General features: G+C 38.8%; 1 protein-coding gene across 2 annotated transcripts; it reads left to right on the top strand.

The window, feature by feature from the left end:
- The first annotated feature begins 358 nt into the window (after positions 1-358).
- On the top strand, positions 359-19,014 carry b3glctb (beta 3-glucosyltransferase b). Of its 2 annotated transcripts, XM_072375387.1 has the most exons (16): positions 359-554; positions 1,384-1,421; positions 1,520-1,559; positions 1,983-2,092; positions 5,055-5,131; positions 5,260-5,371; positions 5,507-5,643; positions 6,058-6,121; positions 8,051-8,167; positions 9,499-9,568; positions 11,433-11,546; positions 14,705-14,804; positions 15,842-15,961; positions 17,247-17,391; positions 17,751-17,903; positions 18,146-19,012. In XM_072375387.1, the coding sequence occupies exons 1-15, from the start codon at positions 494-496 to the stop codon at positions 17,883-17,885; spliced, it is 1,440 nt and encodes a 479-aa protein (XP_072231488.1). In that variant the 5' UTR covers positions 359-493; the 3' UTR covers positions 17,886-17,903; positions 18,146-19,012. The 2 variants fall into 2 exon arrangements, with proteins under 2 accessions (XP_072231488.1, XP_072231489.1); XM_072375388.1 differs by lacking the exon at positions 11,433-11,546 and having other exon boundaries at positions 18,146-19,014.
- Positions 19,015-19,412: the final 398 nt, after the last annotated feature.

The following is a 19,412-nucleotide window of genomic DNA, read 5'->3' as shown; positions in this document are numbered from 1 at the left end:
TAAGTACAGCTGAGTATCATCAGCATAACAATGGAAATTTATGCCATGCTGTCTGATAATGTTACCTAATGGAAGCATGTATAAAGTAAAAAGAATCGGTCCAAGCACAGAACCCTGAGGAACTCCATGACTTACTTCAACGTGTGAGGAAGATTCTTCATTTACAAGAACAAATTGGAATCTATCAGATAAATATGACTTAAACCAGCCTAATGCAGTTCCTTTAATCCCAATAACATGTTCAAGTCTCTGTAACAGAATGCTGTGATCGATCGTATCAAATGTATGACGTGCTATATTGCCTCCTATAGCTGTTGTAGACTGCGATTAGTGCCCCCCACACCCCTTTTCGGACAACTGTCAACCTGTTCCTGCACTTTCCGCCAGAGGTCGCCACATCTCCGTACTGCCACACACTGCTGCCGGCTCACTCCGTGCAGGAATGTGACGAACCACTTTCTCTCCGGTGATCAAACCATCAGCCACAAGAGTCATGTGTCACCATGTTGTGGTGAACAGATGCAAACTGGTCGCGGTGCTTATCACTTGTTTCGGTAAGTGGAGCCGACACACCACCAGTATCAGTGTTAGCTTACCCGCTATCACGGGAGGAGTCTGGACACGCTTCAACAGACGGGCAGCTAACGGCCGGAAGTGTCGCTTAATTTCACTTCAGAGTGAAAAGGATTGTGAAATACTGATGGGTTTCATCCCCTTCACTTGCTGAAAAATACATCAAAATGGATCCACTTGCTTGTCGGCATCCAGACGACCTATTTATCATCGTGGGAACATAGAACCATTTACCTTCAGAGTGTGTGATAAATATGCAAAAGTTTTGCTTTGAAGATCAGCACAGGAAGCTAATTTTATACTAGTTGATAACTTCATGTTGAGTCGCCGCACATTTTAAGATATTATCCTAAATATATATCCAACATTTTAACTGAGAACGACTTCAGTTATTTGCTGTCACTTTTCCTATGTCTTCTCTCAGTTGACCTTTCCACGTATCCATATCTCAACGTCTTTTAAAATCAGCCTCTCCTTCGTATTTTAATGTTCAGTTGTATCTGCCATATTGGTTGCAAATTAGTATTCCTGGTGGGTTCAAACATTTTCCCAAACTCTACATAAATTATAAGATACCATATGTTTATATGCACCAGTGCAAACAATTGTTTGCAAAATTATTTAATTTTTATTCATTTTTATTAATATACACGGTTTAAATGTTTCATGCTGATTTATCAAAAGATAAGCACATTGACAGGTAAATGGTTGCTGATTAATGTGTTTAAACTATGAAATGGCTACTTATGTCAGTTCAACTGATCATCTAGTTTTGCTGATGTTAACACTGTTGTTTCTCGCTGCATCAAGGCTCCTCCACTGGAGCCGAACACACAGGTCCTGCCTATGTAAGTGCTGCTTCTCAGGTTTTTGCAGTGATTATGCTCCATCATGAGGCTCAGCTGTGTGTCTCAGACCTAACGAGAATCCCTGCAACTCTCTGCAGGCGGCAGAGCACCAGGCGCGCCCTGCACACAGATATGTGGGTGAGTGAGGCATTTAGCTGCAGATGAGCTTGTGTTTTTTCCACCATCCCCAACTATTTAGAAAGGTTTTGGAACTGTGACCACTTCTGTTCTCTTTGTACGTACTTTCTTTGGGAAAAGTTATCAGAAATCATGACACACATTTCCACTGTTACGCTGATTGCGTTCATTTATCTATGGAGCCAAAGAAACTCATCAGTCCTATATCCTATTTCCAGTGAAAACAAAGCTTCAGATACCAATCAGTTAGCTTAGTTCAGCTTAAAATTAAAACATGATTATCACGAAATACAGTAATGCATTTAAAGAGGATGTTAAACGGTGGCTTAAAATTGCGAGGGAAATCGAATGCTTGGAATCTAAAACTGTGTCATCAAGTGTCCTTTGTTTTTCCAGATGTGTTATCCGTTTCTGTGTTCTCAGAGATGGAGGAGGTGGTGATAGTGATCCAGAGTCAGAGGAACTCCCACCATGCCAGTCGCGGTTGCCAGATGAAGGTTGAGATTCATCAGGAGGCAGCTAGACTCGGCCAGGTAAAATTTTGCAGACAATCAACCACTTAGATAACCAGTAAATCAAGAGAGATAGATTTGTTGGATTTAAAGCTCGGCAGGCCATGTCTTGTGTGCTGTGTGTGTCCATACATACGTGTTGCACAAAGGAAGTCTCTTGGAAAATAAGAAGAATGCAGCTGTTATCGTTTGCTTTGATTTGGCCAATTTTATGAACAGCCAGTTTTAGATAACAGCCCTCAAATTATTGTATTATTCTCATCCATATTAAATGGAAATGGGGCTGCTTTGGTGTGTCCAGGCCTGGGTTGTTTGCCGCGTCAAGTTTAAAATGCATTTCTATATTTGTGAAATGTTAAGAGACTGAAGATCCACCGCTAATTAAAACACTCCTTTTTATACTGCTAAAGGACGTTTGACCTCTATCACTGTACTTCCAGTCATAGTCATGACTGTGATCATTCATTTCACAAAATTTATATATTTGGTATTTGCAGCAGCATACCAGCACACTGCAATGCATTCACACAGGAGACATGGGTTTCCTGCTTATAGCCCTTATGAGTAAATTACATGCCTTGTATTGAGAAGCCACATGGACAGATTTATGTTTTACCAGTTCAGTTAATTAATTTTATGGCTTTTGACTTTAATCGTTTTTTCAGAGGGAGGGTGCACATTGATAAACATTACTGTAAATATGCCAGTTAAACAAAAGAATTGCTTTACAGTTACTTAAAACGCCAACACACTTTCATCTTTAGTATGTGTCAGTGACTCTAAATATGGATTTATGCAGAGCTGGAGAATTACCCTGGGAACAATAACTGTGAAATCCCATCTCTGCATAAATCCGGCTTACTCTCCAAAAGATGCCTTCCTTTCCACAAACAACCCCCTTTGGATTTTAAGATAGATTTATGCATTGCTGTGATATTAGGTAGGTACCGATAGATGTCATCCTTTCCATAGAGTCTCTCCACCTTTGCTGAAGGGATTCAAGCTTTGGTTATTTTATTAAAATGTGACTGCCAGGCTACAGTTGTTTTTCTACTCTTGGAAGAACGTAAAGAGACAGACATGCATAGGTTTTTTACTGTCTATATAATCAATCTAAAAAAGCATTCCTCATTGAAATGATTGACAGTTGGCAGTCAGCAGGGACTCTGTGGAAAAGTTTTTTCATCAACATAAAGTGCTTAAAAACACTGAAATATCTTCAGCTCATATGAGGATTAATACAATTATTATTTTTTTCCATTTCCCTGGACTAATGCAAGTTTCCCCCTGCCTCACTAGTTTAAGAGATGATTATTTTCAGCAGGCTGTGGTTAAGACGGGAACAAGGTAGTTGCTATTATAGTCAAGGTAATTTTGACAGCACATCGCAGAATCTATGGCACAGCCTTTTTATTTTATATATTTTACCCAATACATGATTTGTAGGATCTCAAAAAGTTCATATGCAGCATTTATAGCCATCATTACAGTATATTCTCTAAACCAAGAGCAAAAACTCAACTGAATAAGTACTCTGCTAAAAATGACACCAATATCGTTATCTTACTCCTACACCGAGCAGCGTTTCTTAGAGAACTGTCTTTTATGGCAAGTAGAACTAGGCTTGTGTACTTGTTTGTATGTGTACGTGCTTGTTAAGAGTTGGAAAAGGAGGCAGATACAAAATGTCCCTTAATTTTTAAGCTACGTTGAGATCCCTTGCAAAGTACTGGGAACAGGGAAACATCAAACCCAACTCTGTATAAAGTCCACTTACTGTTGCCTTAAGATGATTACTAATTAAAAGCTCATTCGCTGTATTATCGTTTAATAACTCAAGAAAAGAACCACCGACGTTACGTTTTATGGGCCTGGTCTTTTGCTTATCTAACTGGATGCTGTCTGCACCTAATAAAAAGGCAATGGAATGTTTTATTTGATCTGTACACAACATAATCTAAGACCTTCATCTTTACACATTAGTGTGTATAATGTTTAGTTGCGGTCGAGTGTTCCTGTTGTTATCGCTTTATGACAGCATGTTCTGCATTATCCAGTCCCAGTTGCTTGCATGCACACCTTAAATAGCCCCGTGGGGAGCTTTGCAGCCTGTAATATCTTCCTCATTGATGTAAATCTAAAGCCATCATTTTCAGTCTGGAGGTGGAAGTGAAGTTAATCTATCTAATGAGGGAGTTCTTCTCTGACCACACAGGGGAGTACCTAATTTTTGTCTGGACTTGCATTAGTCCTTGAGATTTTGGCTGTGTCGCTGTAATGAACAGCCGCAGGGAAGATATATGTGACTTCTTCTGCAGGAATTACTCAGTGGGGAGTGTGACCTCAAACAGCACCTTCTCCAAACTACGCAGATGCGATGAGTGGTTCTTTGGTCTCTCTCTAAACGTGTTACTTTTAGAGCTTTTGGTTCATTACAAGTCTCTTTATGGTCATTTTTGGTGTCTCTGTGCTGCAATTTGCTCATTTCCATAATATATGTCCCATTTTGGCTGTATCGTGCGTCCTTGTGGTAATTTAGCATCTAATTTAGACTGTTTCGTGTCTGAATTTGGTTGAATTTGTATTTGTTTTCAGCCAATCTGTGTTTAAGTGGTTCCTCTAGGCCTCGGCATGGTAGGCCCATTTAGTAATCAATCCATGCTCAAACATCTGTCAGGTTGGACCTTCTCACATGTTTCAGTGATTATTGGTTGCTATCAGATAAACTACTAAGGTGGTTTAATTTAGATTACAGTTCCATAGTTCAAATAAAATGTCAGTGCTCATAGTGCACTTGTCATTTGTTGAGAAGCACCCTGGACAGGTCGCCAGCCCTTCAATGATTTGATTAAATGTTTAAACTCTCCCTGAAGCATAGACAGTGGTAGACTAAAGTAATCAATACTTGGGTGCTCACACATGGAGAGTTTGTACTAGTCCTGAATGGAAAAACAGGAAAAAAGTCCTATTCTGTTTCATGCAGGGAGTTCCAGTTGTCGCCCTCGTCCATGAGCTCTCAGATTACGAAGGAGACTGGAGTATACTTCCTGTGCTTCCGCGGTGAGAGTTGGGCACAAATATGACTATAATAAACAAATCAATAGAATCAAATTCAAGAAGCTTGAAAATAATTTAGTCATAATTCCCCCATGGGGAATACGTTAATGGCTTTTTGCGTATTGTTCCAGCCTCACAGCTTCTTATGGCCAGTCAGCATCCTGGTTTTTGTTTATAGAGGAGGGAACTACGGTCACACTGCCTGCTCTGCTGCAGGTCCTTCACAGATTTCCAATCCAAGAGGTGAGACTCACTCAGCCCGACACGTTTATTAACACCACAGACTTGCCCTTTGTACAAGATAGCTTGATGTCTATTACAAATGGCAATGCCAAGAAAATAACCAAGCCTCTTTCATTCACTTTTTACTATTGACAGGAATGGTTTTTGGGTAAGCGTCTCCATGACAACGAAGCCTCTATCATTCACCATTATGCTTTCTCTGAAGACCCGAGTTCCTTTGGTTATCCTGATCCTGCAGCAGGCTGGGCTCTCAGTGCACCACTGCTCCACAGGTGTGAGAGTGTGTGTGTGTGTGCAGAAATGGTGTCACTCATATACTCTTCTTTCTTTTTGACAAGTTGCCTTTTGCTTTTTTTTCTGTTCTATCGTTGTCTCAGGGTTATTTGAGAAATACCCTAACTTAAATAATAAGCTCATTTAAAATAATGAACCAAAACTGCACAGAAGTGAGAGTTTCACACTGTTTCTGACAGTTACATTTTTATCATACAGAGCTTCAAATCTATAAATGGAGATTGCAAGCGTAGACTCATAGGATGCACTTATTACCATAAACCCCCCACCACCATGTCACCACTGTGTTATCAGTGAGTTAATTAACACTTACCAGTGTTAACTTTAATGAGAAGTATAAGACCATAACCATTTCTTACTTTCCAGCCTTTTCTCTATCTTCTTTCTGTCAGACTCTCTGAGCGGATCCAGCACGAGAGCCTCAAGTCAGACTTTACTATCGATCTGAAACACGAGGTACTTAAAACAATTTCATGCAATTTTGCTCTAACACGATTATTTCCGTTAAGACTCATCTCCTTTGTATTGTTACATTGCCGAGGAGAGGAACGTCTTCTGTCAGGCTGCCTGCTAAGATGAAAGATGACTTAAATTTACAGCGATGATAGACAGTTCTCCCCTGGTGGCTGACTTCAGCTGAAAAGCTCCTCTGACTCCTTGCAGATTTCTACGCATGAAGCTGCTGACAGATCTATTATTATGTTATCAATGTAGAAAATCAAGTGTGTATTTGTTTGTGCGAGTATTTATGTGTGTGTTGGGGTATTTTTTGGAGGCACTTTATTATTTAATTTTTTTTAAAAACCTTATCGTCGTCATAGTCATGGACGATAGTTTCTTCTTAAATATATAACCACCTCCAGCCCCCTTCTCTCAAACGGAAGTTTTTTTGCTGGACAGTAAAAGTTACCCTCACTACCTGTATGGGCTTACCTCGTCTGTCTGGCAGTGTTCTCCGCCACTGGACCCTACTCACCACCAGGTGGTGATCAGTTGACAGCTCTGCTCGTCTCTTCACCCAAGTGTCCAAGACATACGACATCAGGTTTGATGATACACCCACAAAATTGATCATCGACCTCTAGGCTAAAGTGGCCTGGTGCCAAGTACATTTATGAACCAATTTAGGCACAAACATGGTGTTTAGAGTAGACAATCCATGACGTGCACAAGAGTCAAATGACAAAACAATCTTCGAGTTCTGATCAGGGAGGCCGTTCTTCCTAAATATGTCCCTCCAGGTCACTCTGTTGTTGCCCACGTAGACATTGAAGCCCCCCAGGAGATCAATGAAAGCCCAAGGCGGCATCCCCTTCAGCAACTCCAAGAAGGGTGATGCAGGGGGATCTGAGCCGCTGTTTGGTGCATATGCACAAACCATGGTCAGAGCCTTACGTCAAGCACCTCACAGCTGCAGAGAGACGTCCCTCTCAGTGACTGGGGAGAACTCCAACACTGAGGCGCTCAGTTAGGGGCTTCTAAGTTCACCCTCTGTGCCAACTTACCAACCCCCAACTATAAGTATAAAATTGACTGCTGGTTAAAGGAGATCTTACTCAGACCTGTGGTACACCTGCATTGCTGTATTTGACCTGAAAAAGTGCCCCATTTAGCTTCACCTGCTGGAACCTACTAGAGATGTCTCATAACACATACACATTTCCTGCTTGTAATTTACTTTAACTGGTTGCTCTTAGATGTTTCCTTTTGTGAGACTGAGGTCAATTCAAGCCAGAACTACTAAGTAGGGTTGTGAGAGTGATTCAGATTTATATCATTCCTTCTTCGAAGGTGATGCAGTTTCCTCAAGCTTTTCTTTTGTTTTTCCTTAATTCGATAGTGAGTGCAGAGAGTCTGTCTGTAGGTGCATTGGACTGATTCAATCTTAAGCCAGTTTTCAGTGGTTCTTTTAAAACATTAAAATGATCCAAAGCCATTCTTAACTAACAGACATGCTGTTGTAGGCACGGGAATGATGACTGATCAGGAACATGTATAACTAAAAATAGGACACCAGACTGCAGTGAATTCTTTAGAGGAATGGCAACATCAGCCATCAGAATTTGTAGCTTTCCTATCACAGACTCAGCCAAGAACCCCCACAGTACCTGCTGTGGTTCCACTAACTATTTGTGGGAAACACTGCTGCCAGATACAACATCTAGGACCTCAGCCTCCTTCTGAGGTAAGTCCTCAAACGTGAGGAGAAAGTCACAAAGTTAATCGGCTCTGCTTTTTTCAAAGTTTTTTTTAATTTTTTTTGTGTATGTGTGTGTATGTGTTTATTTTTGTAAATGCTCACATTACTCCTGATCAAAGACGTCTAAATCTAATCCTCCAGTTTTAACTTGTAATCCAAAAAACAATCTGATTTTTTTTTTTTAGATTGCTTTGTATATTTGGGAGGAAGGAAATGGTCCAGAGCTGACAGCAGTTCCAGAGTTTTGTACAGAGCTGAAGGACAACTGTGCAACTACGTTTACAACCTACCTGTACGATTGTGTACGTACACAATTGTTGAGAATCAAGAGAAATCTGTGCATATAAGTGAATTGATTGAGAACCAATAACCAATGACTAATACAGTCTAATACAATGATTAATACAGATGAACCTGATCTATGAATACGTTTTTTTTTCTAAGTAAGATTTGTATGAAACAAATGTCTTTCACAATAGAGACTTTGTCGTAGTCCTTTAAAGTTTATGTAGCAGCCATAAACTGCAGTAACAAAGAATTCCAAAGTTGATTGGTAGCTGGTGGTATCATGCCACACAATCTGCCATGAATATGAGCCATATTGGCAGATTAGTTGGCGGGCTTTGGCATGCAAATAAATAAAGCAGTTGATGATTTAGAAGGTTGTCGGCCTCTGTATGCTAGTTGCTAGCTTATACCAATACATGATCTAATTAGGAAACTGCCTTAGACGCATGAGTTACCACCCTGGTCAAATGAGTATGTAGTTGCCTTTTCATATGCCACAGCCAACCACTCTGTCACACTGGCTTTTATCATTTTTACCGTACCATTTATATTGCATAATAACATTTTAGATTAACTACCAAGCAAACTGAGCGCAGAGCAAGCACAAATCACTATAATCCCATTTCAGAATAAAGGGCATAAGGATTGAAGTAATGTGGGTACACAATATACATTCAAGACTGGAATCCTTTTTAAAATCTTTACTTGTGCATGATTTTATTTACGATTTAACCAAGTGCAATGTTGGCAGCTAAAGTGAATGTTAAAAAGGCATACAGAGAGGTAAGGGTTTGAGTCACAGTCACAAAATACTACTATTTTGTATAAGCTAAAACACCCTTTTAATACATTCATTACTTGTCTCATCTCACAGACATTATCAGGGTATGTTAAATCACACATATTAAGCCTTGATATATCAGAGAGCTGGGCCTATTCATTTAAAGTGTTTTACTTTTTGTGTAGCAGTTCGCCTTTTTGTGTGTGTGTGTGTGTGATTTATTGATCACAAAGCAAAATCCAGGTCCATCTTGTCCTGCTTCAAAATGTAGTGTTGATTGAAAACTGAAAGTATTTTCAGAGGCATAAGATTCAGTTTGATTTTCTTCCATTTCCTTGAGCCAGAACAAAGATTTCAAAATTTAAAATTGCACATATGCATTCATGTAGTTACTTTTAAAAAGTGTGCGAGGGAAAAAAACAACTTGTTTTATTCCGCAGAATATTAATGATAATATTCATGACCAACTCTGGATACTCACATTTACTGTGCACACCTGTACATACTTAAACTGTTCTTAGATCTACAGTGAGGGGACATTTTTTTTATCCTTCTCTTTTTCAGGGGGATCCAGTCTCGAAGAGCGATGTGTTTGTTGCTGTGAAAACTTGTCAAAGGTTCCACTCAGAGCGAGGTGTGTGATTGCTGTTTTTTTTTAAAGATCAGTTGGAATGTGCAAAAGTAGTAGAAGGTATGAAAACAATAAAACTGAACTTTGCAACTTGGATAATGATAACGTTGGCATATTTACATTTTTTCTTTCTTTCTATGCCCTGACAACACGTGACACAGATAATCTATGAAAAAATCTGGCTCCTCCCACTCCCGGGGCTTTGCTATAATCCAACATATATTTACATTTTTAAACGGCAGCTTGCTTTTGTTGTGGGCTGAAATGGAGCAAATAACTATATAAACAGTTTATTTCTTTAGTTTTTAGTTATTCTAGTTGGAAATAGAAAATATAAAGAAAGGTCATTAGCATAAATACTTTTAAAGTTTTTTTGGGGAGCAGAAGTGCCATTTATTTGACAGTAGGTGGACAGGAAAGGGGACAGAGAGAGTAGGAGAAGATATGCAGCAAAGGGCCCAGGCCGGGACTTCAACTGAGACCGGCTGTGTCAAAAATCTTCAATCTCTGTACAAGGAGCACCTGCTTAACCAGTTGGGCTTTACTGCATCCCATCCATCAGCATAAATCTTAATTTGAATTGTTACTGTATCTGTCAAATATTAGGACTTAAATCATGTTTTAACTACATGAGTAAACATCCTGAGTACCCTTCCACCATTTACCTTTTTGTATACTTCATAATGGTGGGATTTCAACTGCCTTATTAAGATAATATTGCAGCATTTTATACACAGTTGAAGTGGTGTGGAGAGAATTACGGTAAGTAATCTAACATGCAAACTTTTTGCTCTACTAACATTTTTGTTAACCCTGCAAATGTAAAGTAAGTTATAACCCCCATTTCCAGAAAAGTTGGGACGTTTTCTAAAATTCCAGACAACTTCAATCTGTTAAATGTTATTGTACATTTAACAGATTGAGAGGCGTTCAAGCTCAGATGGCACTGCTTGAGAAGCCGTCATGTGTTCCTTTTTTTTTTGGGGCGGGGGGGGTTTCTGTTAAAAAAAACTTTGCCAATAATGAATTATAGTTGATCTATCTGGTTTTAAATGTAGATGATGTTTTTCATAATATGGAGAACATGATGTGTATACCGACTGACAGGGAGATGATTAAAATGTAGACTGCAGGACATTTAGCTGGAAAAACTTTACTTCAGTCCTTTTAGGTCCTGTCTCTTTTCATTTGGTAGCTGAACAGTCATTCAGTCCTAGTTAACCTGTCAGGTGGAAACTACCACTTTAAATTCGCAAGCTCATCTAAACTGTCTGCTGAAATTGCACTAGCTTCTGTAATTATCCAAAACACCAATGTCTGTTTTAAGGGTCGAAATGAGCCAGCAGGAACAGGCTGTATTAAAGCAATTAACATAATCAGAAGCAGAATGAAGAATATGTCATGAACTTTCCTGAGATTTGGCTTAGATTAAAGTTATTTGAATTGCATAGCAGGGTGTTACAGTGTTACCTCCACATTCAATTAATTAGCAAATGTGTTGAAGAATAAATCAGTGTGTAATTGGTCTCTCTTGTCATGGATCAAAATGATCTTTGTTTGATTATACTGTAATTGGAGTCATCATATTTTAGCTTTATTATAGATTATGCGCTTATTCAGATCAGCATGCACCAAGGGAACGTTCTCTTTTATGCCCTCAGTCACCTCGTCTCACATGATTTGATGACACAACCCTTTCAATTTGATGGATGAAGAGATTTTATCTTGAACTGACAGCTGTTACGCGGTGTTATAAATGGCAATAGAGTTTTATAAGATGGCATAATTCAGAGAGAATATGTTTTGAAGTTGCAGTTTCTCCTCCCAACCTTGTCCTCTTTTACCTCTCATCAATTTCTCTTTGCAGTACCAGTGGTTAAGGCAACCTGGGAGAAAGATGCTGAGTTTATAGAGTATTATAGCGATGTCACAGATGCCTCCATACCTACAATCAATCTAGGAGTGGCTAATACTGAGAGAGGTGAGCCTATAAGAGCATTTGCTAATTACTGCAGGGCAGATGTAAGATATGTTGGGGGTTTAAATGGCCAGTAGATATCTGTTCCTGGATAGTTCTGAGTAGCTATCCTCTTGTCCTTACATAATTTGGGTGCACCTTGGACAAATAAAAAAGCAGAGCCCGTTGAGATGAAGCGGTGCATTAACTCCAAAGCCTTTCCTCTTTCCAGTGAAGAAAAGAGAGGATGACACTTGAATTTCCACATAAAAAAGGCAGAAAAAACTGCCTAAGTAAAAAAGGGAGAGACAGCTTTTTTTTTTTTTTAATAATCTCTATATATTTTTTTCCCCCACTCGAGATCTCTGATTAGAGAACAATTCTGTCAGTGTCATTCCCTCTAATGTATTTTACAGTCCATTCAACAGCAGGGACAAGGTACAGCGCCAACTCCACCTCCTCTTGTCCAACCAATGATTCCTCGTGTCGCACTGTGTCGTGACTTCTGTCCCATTTCTTTTCTCCCCATCACTTTCTTTAATGCTGTCCTTGGCCTGCGTATTTGTTAATTTTTTCACTTCCTTCTATTGGCGAAAAGCCTTTTTGGCCCTGCTCACAATCGCATCACAATTGGACAGATGTAGTCACTACTCAGATGACACTAAAAATGCACATAGGACCTATTGAGATCACTCATACCCGTTTTATGTTGTTTGGCTGCAAACCTTTTTGTCAGCAGGGTGTGCACAAAGGTCAACAGTGTCACACTGAAGCGCATCAACGTGCCAAATTGTAATTTTTCTTGTTTTTCTTGTTTAGATTTATTCCTTGATAAGGGCAGTATAGGCATGGGAAGGACATGAGTGGTTACTGGAAACACTTGAGGATGTAATACGCTGCCCATCCCAAGAAAAGGTCACACACCGCCTTTAGCTTCTGCAATGTCATAACATTTATTTCCGTCCAGAGTTGCATACATTTTTTGCCAAGATCTTGTAGTGATGATGGGCTGCACAAAGTCTTTTCCAGCACGTGACAAAGATTCTCAATGGGGTTAAGGTCTGGACTCTGAGGTGGCCAATCCATGTGTGAAAACGATGTCTCATGCTCTCTGAGCCACTTCTTCACAATTTCAGCCGGATGAATCCGGGCATTGTCATCTTGGAATTTTTCCCCTTATCATCAGGGAAGAAAAAATCCACTGATGGAATAATCTGATGTCATTCTTTGGGCACATAACATTGCTGAACCCAAACCTGATGGGTGCATCACTTCATCCGCCTCTCTTCTTACCCTCATGCACCCATCCCTCTGGAACAGAGTAAATCTGGACTCATCAGACCACATGACCTTCTTCCATTGAGTCCAAGAGTCCAATCTGTATGCTCCCTAGCAAATTGAAGTTTTTATGATTAGCCTCACTGATAAGTGATTTTCTTATGGCTACACAGCTGTTTAGTCCCAATTCTTTGAGTTCCCTTTGCATTGTGCGTGGAAATGCTCTTACTTTGACTAATAAACATAGCTATGAGTTCTACTGTTGTTTTTTCCAATTAGATTTTGATCACCAAACGTTTAAGTGATCCATGATCACGATCATTCAAGATCTTTTTCCGACCACATTTCCTCCTCGAAGGTGATGGTTTCCTACTATCCTTCCAGTTTTTAATAATGCGTTGGACAGTCCTTAACGCAATATTAGTTTCTTTGCTTGATGCATGCCAAAAATTTGACCCTTCTGAAACAAATTAACATCTTTTCCACGACCACAGGATTCCAACATTGTTGTTTCAGAAATGAGAAGCTACTCACTGCATCAGTTAGAGTTAAATAACTTGTTTCCAGCTGAAACATATTCATTAATGCAGTAATTATCCAATGGGAGGCTCTTACCTATTTGCTTAGTTAAATCCAGGTGGTGAATTTTTTTTTTTTGGGATGGTATATTATATATTTTTTGCCACTTTGTGAAGCTGCACTAAGAATAGATCTGAGCTGAAGCCAAACATCAGCTTGTTAACAATGACAATGACTTAGCTGGCTGAGTTGAAGACCTATAATGTTCACCAACTTTTTTTAATTTTTGCCACTCAGCATCGATGACAAAGTACTGTTGAAGTTGATGGGAATTACATTTGTTTTTGGTAATTTGGCTCTAAATCAAAGTGTTGGACACATTAACATTATGAAATGCTGATGGGATCAGGGGAAAAGATGGAAAAATGCACAATATAAAAGTTGAGCAATTAACCTTAATTGACCTTTAAAAACGTTTTCAGATCTGACCTCTCGACTCATATATAACAAACTTGAGAAACTAAACTCAGCCAGTTTCACACCAGTACTTTTTACAGCTATGTATGTTTGTCCACATCATAGAATGTAGTAGTGCCAAAATAAGTGCTGACCGACTGCAAGATTTTATGTTGATGAATTTTTTTTGTACAGCGTGATTAAACCTAAACAGTAACAAGTAAAAGCAAATAGAACGATAAAAAAAACTTTAGAAAATGCTGGGTTGGATCTGTGACAGATTACCTACCATCCCCACCTACCTCCACCCAAGTGGTTTGTGGACGTTAAAAGTGACAATTTTGAATCTGGCACTTTCACACAAGGCAAAACGTGGCCATGTCGTGATTGTTGCGAAAGTCACGATTTAAAAATGTTAGAGCCTTCAGATTGTAGTCATTTAACAGTTCTGGAACATTTATCGTGAAACTGCTGTATCTTATACAACAGACCGATTAAGCTATTACGTGTTTTGGAGTGAGATGGCGTCGCACCATCAAGCTTGGAGGGTCATGTTCTGTCTGTACATAAAATACATTCTTCACCTTATAATCATTGTTCAGTGTAAGATTCCAATATGTATGGCTGTAAACAATAAAACATCCCATTGTTTCACAGAGTTATTTTATTATGTTTGAGTAAAGAGCAGCTGCAGGCAAATGGCAGGGGCCAATTTGTATAGTTAGAGAGCCATGCATACTGAGTAGGCAGAGGTGTAAAGTTATATCAAGGTCGCATTGAAGCGTTAGCGGAAATATCTCTTCTGCATACTCTGTCTCCTGAGTATAAACACCGACTCACTTTACAAATAGTATAGGAAGAATCTCTGCTTTATTTTGGTCACATCTTTTTTTTAAATTTTATTTTGTCTCCGTGTTCTCTCCCCCAAGGACACTGCGGAAAGACGTTTGCCATCTTGAGGCGTTTTCTGAGCAAAGCTGTGCCAAAAGCTGATTGGCTGCTTATTGTCGACGATGATACTCTCATCAGGTAATCTAAAAGTAATTAAAATTTGTTTTAACCTGTCACTCCAGGAAAAAAAATTGCAATGAGAAAATTCTATTGTAAAAGTGTTGCAAGCCATATTACTCCAAATTATGACTGTGGTTGTCTACATAATATTAGGCAATGTCAAGATTTATGATGTGCATGCTCATGTAAGCTTTCGCAAAAATGCGTTTTGCATTTATCTGTTGGAGCCCATCCTGGAATCATCCATTGAAAGTGGATGTATGTATGGTAATATGCATTTGATTAAGGAATATGGAAAAAAAGCATAATTGAATAGAGATTTCTGTTCTACAAACAGCTGAAGTGCTGTACAGATTACTGTTAATGGTGCATTTTGCACACAGTTTAACATCACTATTTCCATTTTATGCGTCTTAGGCCATCTTCATGTTGTTACAAATTGTGATGCAAAGCTTTAGTCTTCGCTGTTCATGATTCTATTAGCAGCTTTCATGCAGTATACATTTACAGGTTGCATGGGATTACCTTATTTTAAGCGATATGCTTAATAAGCCATTTTTGATCATTCCACAATACTAAAAATGTTGTAATTTCTACTTTCAAAACAATTTTATTGTCATTTACATATTTAATTTTGTTATTTAAATATCCTGTGCAGTGTCTGTCAAGAATAACAGGTGTAAACTATCTGTTTATGACCAAGTAGTGTAATAAGTTTGTTGAGTGATTATCTCCCTTTTGCCATGCCTTGGAGTGTGAAAAATCTCTTTTCTTAAAAATGACTTCATGTTTTACACCTTTTTTTATGCTGTCCTTTGTTAAAATGTTTCAAACACACCCACTCAGATGTTTTCTTAATTAGTCATTACAAGGCTGTTGAGGTTTATTAGGGCATGACTGACTGACAGCTGCAAGTGATGTACAACACAGACCTGAGAGGGAATTTCAATCAGGCAAAATATACATAAAAATCACATGGATGAGTCATTTTTATAATGTGCGCGTGTTGACCTCATTCTCTATCTGTTGTTCTGCATTTGATTGCCAATATTTAGTTTACCTCGGCTGCGGCGGCTGCTGCATTGCTATGACCCAAAGGAAGCCGTGATCCTCGGGGAGAGATATGGTTACGGCTTGGTTCAGAATGGATACAGCTACATCACAGGAGGAGGCGGGTGAGGCAGGGAAGTGATTGGAATGGTGTTAATGTATAGTCAGACAGAAAGAAAAAAATTCAGAATTTTCCATTAGTCAAGTTTGACTGTTGATGCTTTTGTGTTTATGGAACCCAAACAGCCACTGAAAAAACTGCACAGGCATTGCCTCTTAATTGGTAATAGATAAACCAGTTTCACAGGGATTGTTTGTTCAGATTGACCACAAATGTCTCTGAAAAAGATTCTAGGTTTAATCTTTAAAAGCCAATAAGTCTTAGTGAAGGAGCAATCATTTCACTCCAAGCAATCTTATTAGAAGGCTTGAAGTTAACAGTTTAACCATATTGATTTTATATTTCTAGAGCATGTTGGATGCCCATAACATTGCAATTTAGATTGGTTTCAGTCTCAACATCTAGGGGTGGTTATGTAAAGCTTTTACCAATGTCACAGTGAGACTGGAGTCATTATACGAACAACAACAACTTCAGTGATGCACAACCATACAAATGAGAGCACTGCTGCAAGTTTTTAGCGTTCCTGTGGCGTCATTACAACACACTACGTTGTCTGTCCACATTTTTGAGAACTTCATTGCAGCTTTATCCCAAATTAGATGAAATGTTTTCAGTGCATCACATAATCAAATCAAAGAACTTTAAAAGTCACAGGAATCATTTAGGAAGTTACTTTGTGACATTGTTGGAAATCTTGTTTGGGATGAGAATCTTCAAGTTTTAAGGAGGTCAACACTTTGAGCATTTTGACTTTACGGGGAGTTTAAGAAGAGGATCCAAATGCAGATCAGAAGACACTTGGGGAGGATGAATGAACTCAGGTAAATTTTTATAAACATTTCAGAGGCTGCAAATAAACAAAGGCTTGCGTGGAGAAAAAAAATAAAAGGCTGCTGGTGAATCACAGGACAAAATGATAGCAAATGCAAACAAAGGGCAGTTTTGTACAGGGAGAGCAGCAAAATGCCCATCAAAGCAATAAGAAAAGGAGAACGACAGACAAAGATGAGCAAAGACTAAATACACAAAGTAGGAGGGAGTAGATCGAAGCAATAAATATCAGTGGAAACTGGATAAACAGAGAAAATAAAGTAAGACAGAAGGAAGAAAACCTGAAATTAGCATAAGACTGAAAAGCACAATAGAAAAGCGACTAAATGCTATAGAGTTTACCGATAAGTTTGACAACTCTTCTTTGTGGGGAAATTAGTTTTTTTCTCACGCACAAAACAAACTGTTTTTTTTTTTGTGGGTGTGTGTGTTGGTGTGGGTGTGTACATAAACAGCATGGTACTCAGTAGGGTGGCGGTGTCCAGGCTCCTGTCCAGCAATTGTAGCTGCTACAGTGATGATGCCCCTGACGACATGGTGCTGGGCAGGTGTTTCACTTCCCTCGGTGTTCCCATTACACACAGTCCACTGTTTCACCAGGTAGCAAAAAAACACAGACAGATGTTCTTGTTGTATTGTGTTTGTGGTAAATGCCCCAAATAACACCTGCATCGCAGCCACTTCATGTTGAGATTTACTACAAAAAAAAGTGTTTGGCTGTTCATAAGAGTCACATTCATTCCGTTTTGGGTGATGTTGTGTGTGACCTCTTTTAATGTCCGCTTGCTCTGAATGTAAAAGAAACACTCACCCCTATGATTTATGAAGGCCACTACAGCAGTGTTATGAGCTGTGAAAGCTCTGTTTGCAATACTGGAACACCCCCCCCCCCCCGAACATAAACCACTTCACAAATATGGACACACACACAGACAAACCACTTCTTCTTGATATTTTAGGCACAACCAGACGACTACTCTGAGCTGCTGCTCTCCTCGCAGCAGGGTATCTCCTTCCACAAGTACTGGAACATAGATCCTGTGGCTGTCTACAGACGCTGGCTGCAGGACACAAATTCACGAGATGAATTGTAGTACGACCCTGTAGATTTAGTAAGTATGCTGCAAATGCACTGAACTCCAGTCTGCATACACATAGCAAAAGGTACTGTCACTGATTACTGGTCTTACTGATTACTGATCTTCACAGAGTCTTCACAAAATGATCACTGGACATCTTTGAATGTTGTTAAGTCTGTTTTTTTAAAAGGTTTTTAACTAAATGACTGATTTTCCCGTCTGCTTCACCTGTGACCCATTTCTGTCACCTTTTTTCTGCTTTTGGATTTGCGAAGGGGTCGTCGATGGATCTGGAACAGGTAACCTAGCGAACTTCGAGTGCTTAGAAGATTGACCTGAGTCTAACTGTTTCCCCCAAATCTGCCACCTATCATCATTCTACACAATCAATTTGTTTGGCTATTCATATCTGCACCTCTAAGAAGAGGATGTTTCATTGGAGGCAGTTGTGCTTCACAGAGTTTGGGGTTCCGATGGGACACTTGATTTCATTAGACGTTACATTTCAAGGGTAAAGAAGTGTTTTGTTTTGTTTTTTCCTGCCTAAGAGGTTTGTATTTTTTGTGTATTGTGACTCTTGCATTGTTTTACTGTATTCCTCTTCCTGTTTATGCAAAGAATGCATTAATGAGAGTCGTCAGACTAATCAGATACACCCGACAGTCTTTTTTTGATCAAGCCGAAGAGTGTATCCTAAATATTCTAACTGAATAAGCTTGTTTGTGACTCCACTTTGCAATGTTCCAGGTACACTGCGTTATTTTAATGTGAAATGTTTGTAGATTGCCACACTTTTAGGAGCTCAACTACAGATCAGTAAATCTGCCCCTATATCATGATAATCACTATACAAACTGAAATCTAAACCTAAAAACTAATATATGCAGTCTATATGTCTATGTTCTATGTCTGTTACAACACACATTGTCTGTAATCAAGAAATATTTATTTTGTGTCAGTAGATTTAAATTTTTTTCTTTTGTGCACAGCAAATTGGTTTGAATATGGGTGGGTCAATTTGTTTGTATAAACATGGAAGGTTTTAAGTGTAATTATGCCCACAGGTGCCAAACCTACAATAAAATGCCATTTTTTAAAATTGTGTTTTTAGGGAAATGTGTTTATTCTTGCAGAAAACCTGCTGTAACCTTCATTTAGAAAACACTTTTAATATAAAATCTTTAATGTGTTCAGGGAAAACTTTCGCGTTTCTTTTTACTTCAGATCAATGACAACATTGTGTGAAAGAATTGAGAATCATAAACAAAATCATAAAAAAATCATGAAAAAAATCATAAAGTTATTATGGCTATTCTGATTAAGATTCACTCAGACAATGTATGTGATCTTAATCAACCTTTGATTTGAAATGTAATCATTTCAGTGCCGAGAAGATAGAGATAATATGTAGATTCCTTTATTGTCGCTATACTTAGGCATTGTACAGTGAAATTGGGGATAATATATTAAAGTTACAGATGCAAAGTTAGATTTTCTTTATTAGAGTATAGATGGCCATGGCAGGTTCTTCGTGTTATGTAT

This window comes from Leuresthes tenuis, unplaced genomic scaffold (genome assembly GCF_036924035.1).
Source record: "Leuresthes tenuis unplaced genomic scaffold, fLeuTen1.0.hap1 SCAF_21, whole genome shotgun sequence".
NCBI classification, from domain to species: Eukaryota; Metazoa; Chordata; class Actinopteri; order Atheriniformes; family Atherinopsidae; genus Leuresthes; species Leuresthes tenuis.
The sequence above is the reverse complement of the archived record's forward strand: the minus strand, read 5'-3'. Positions and strand labels throughout refer to the sequence as shown.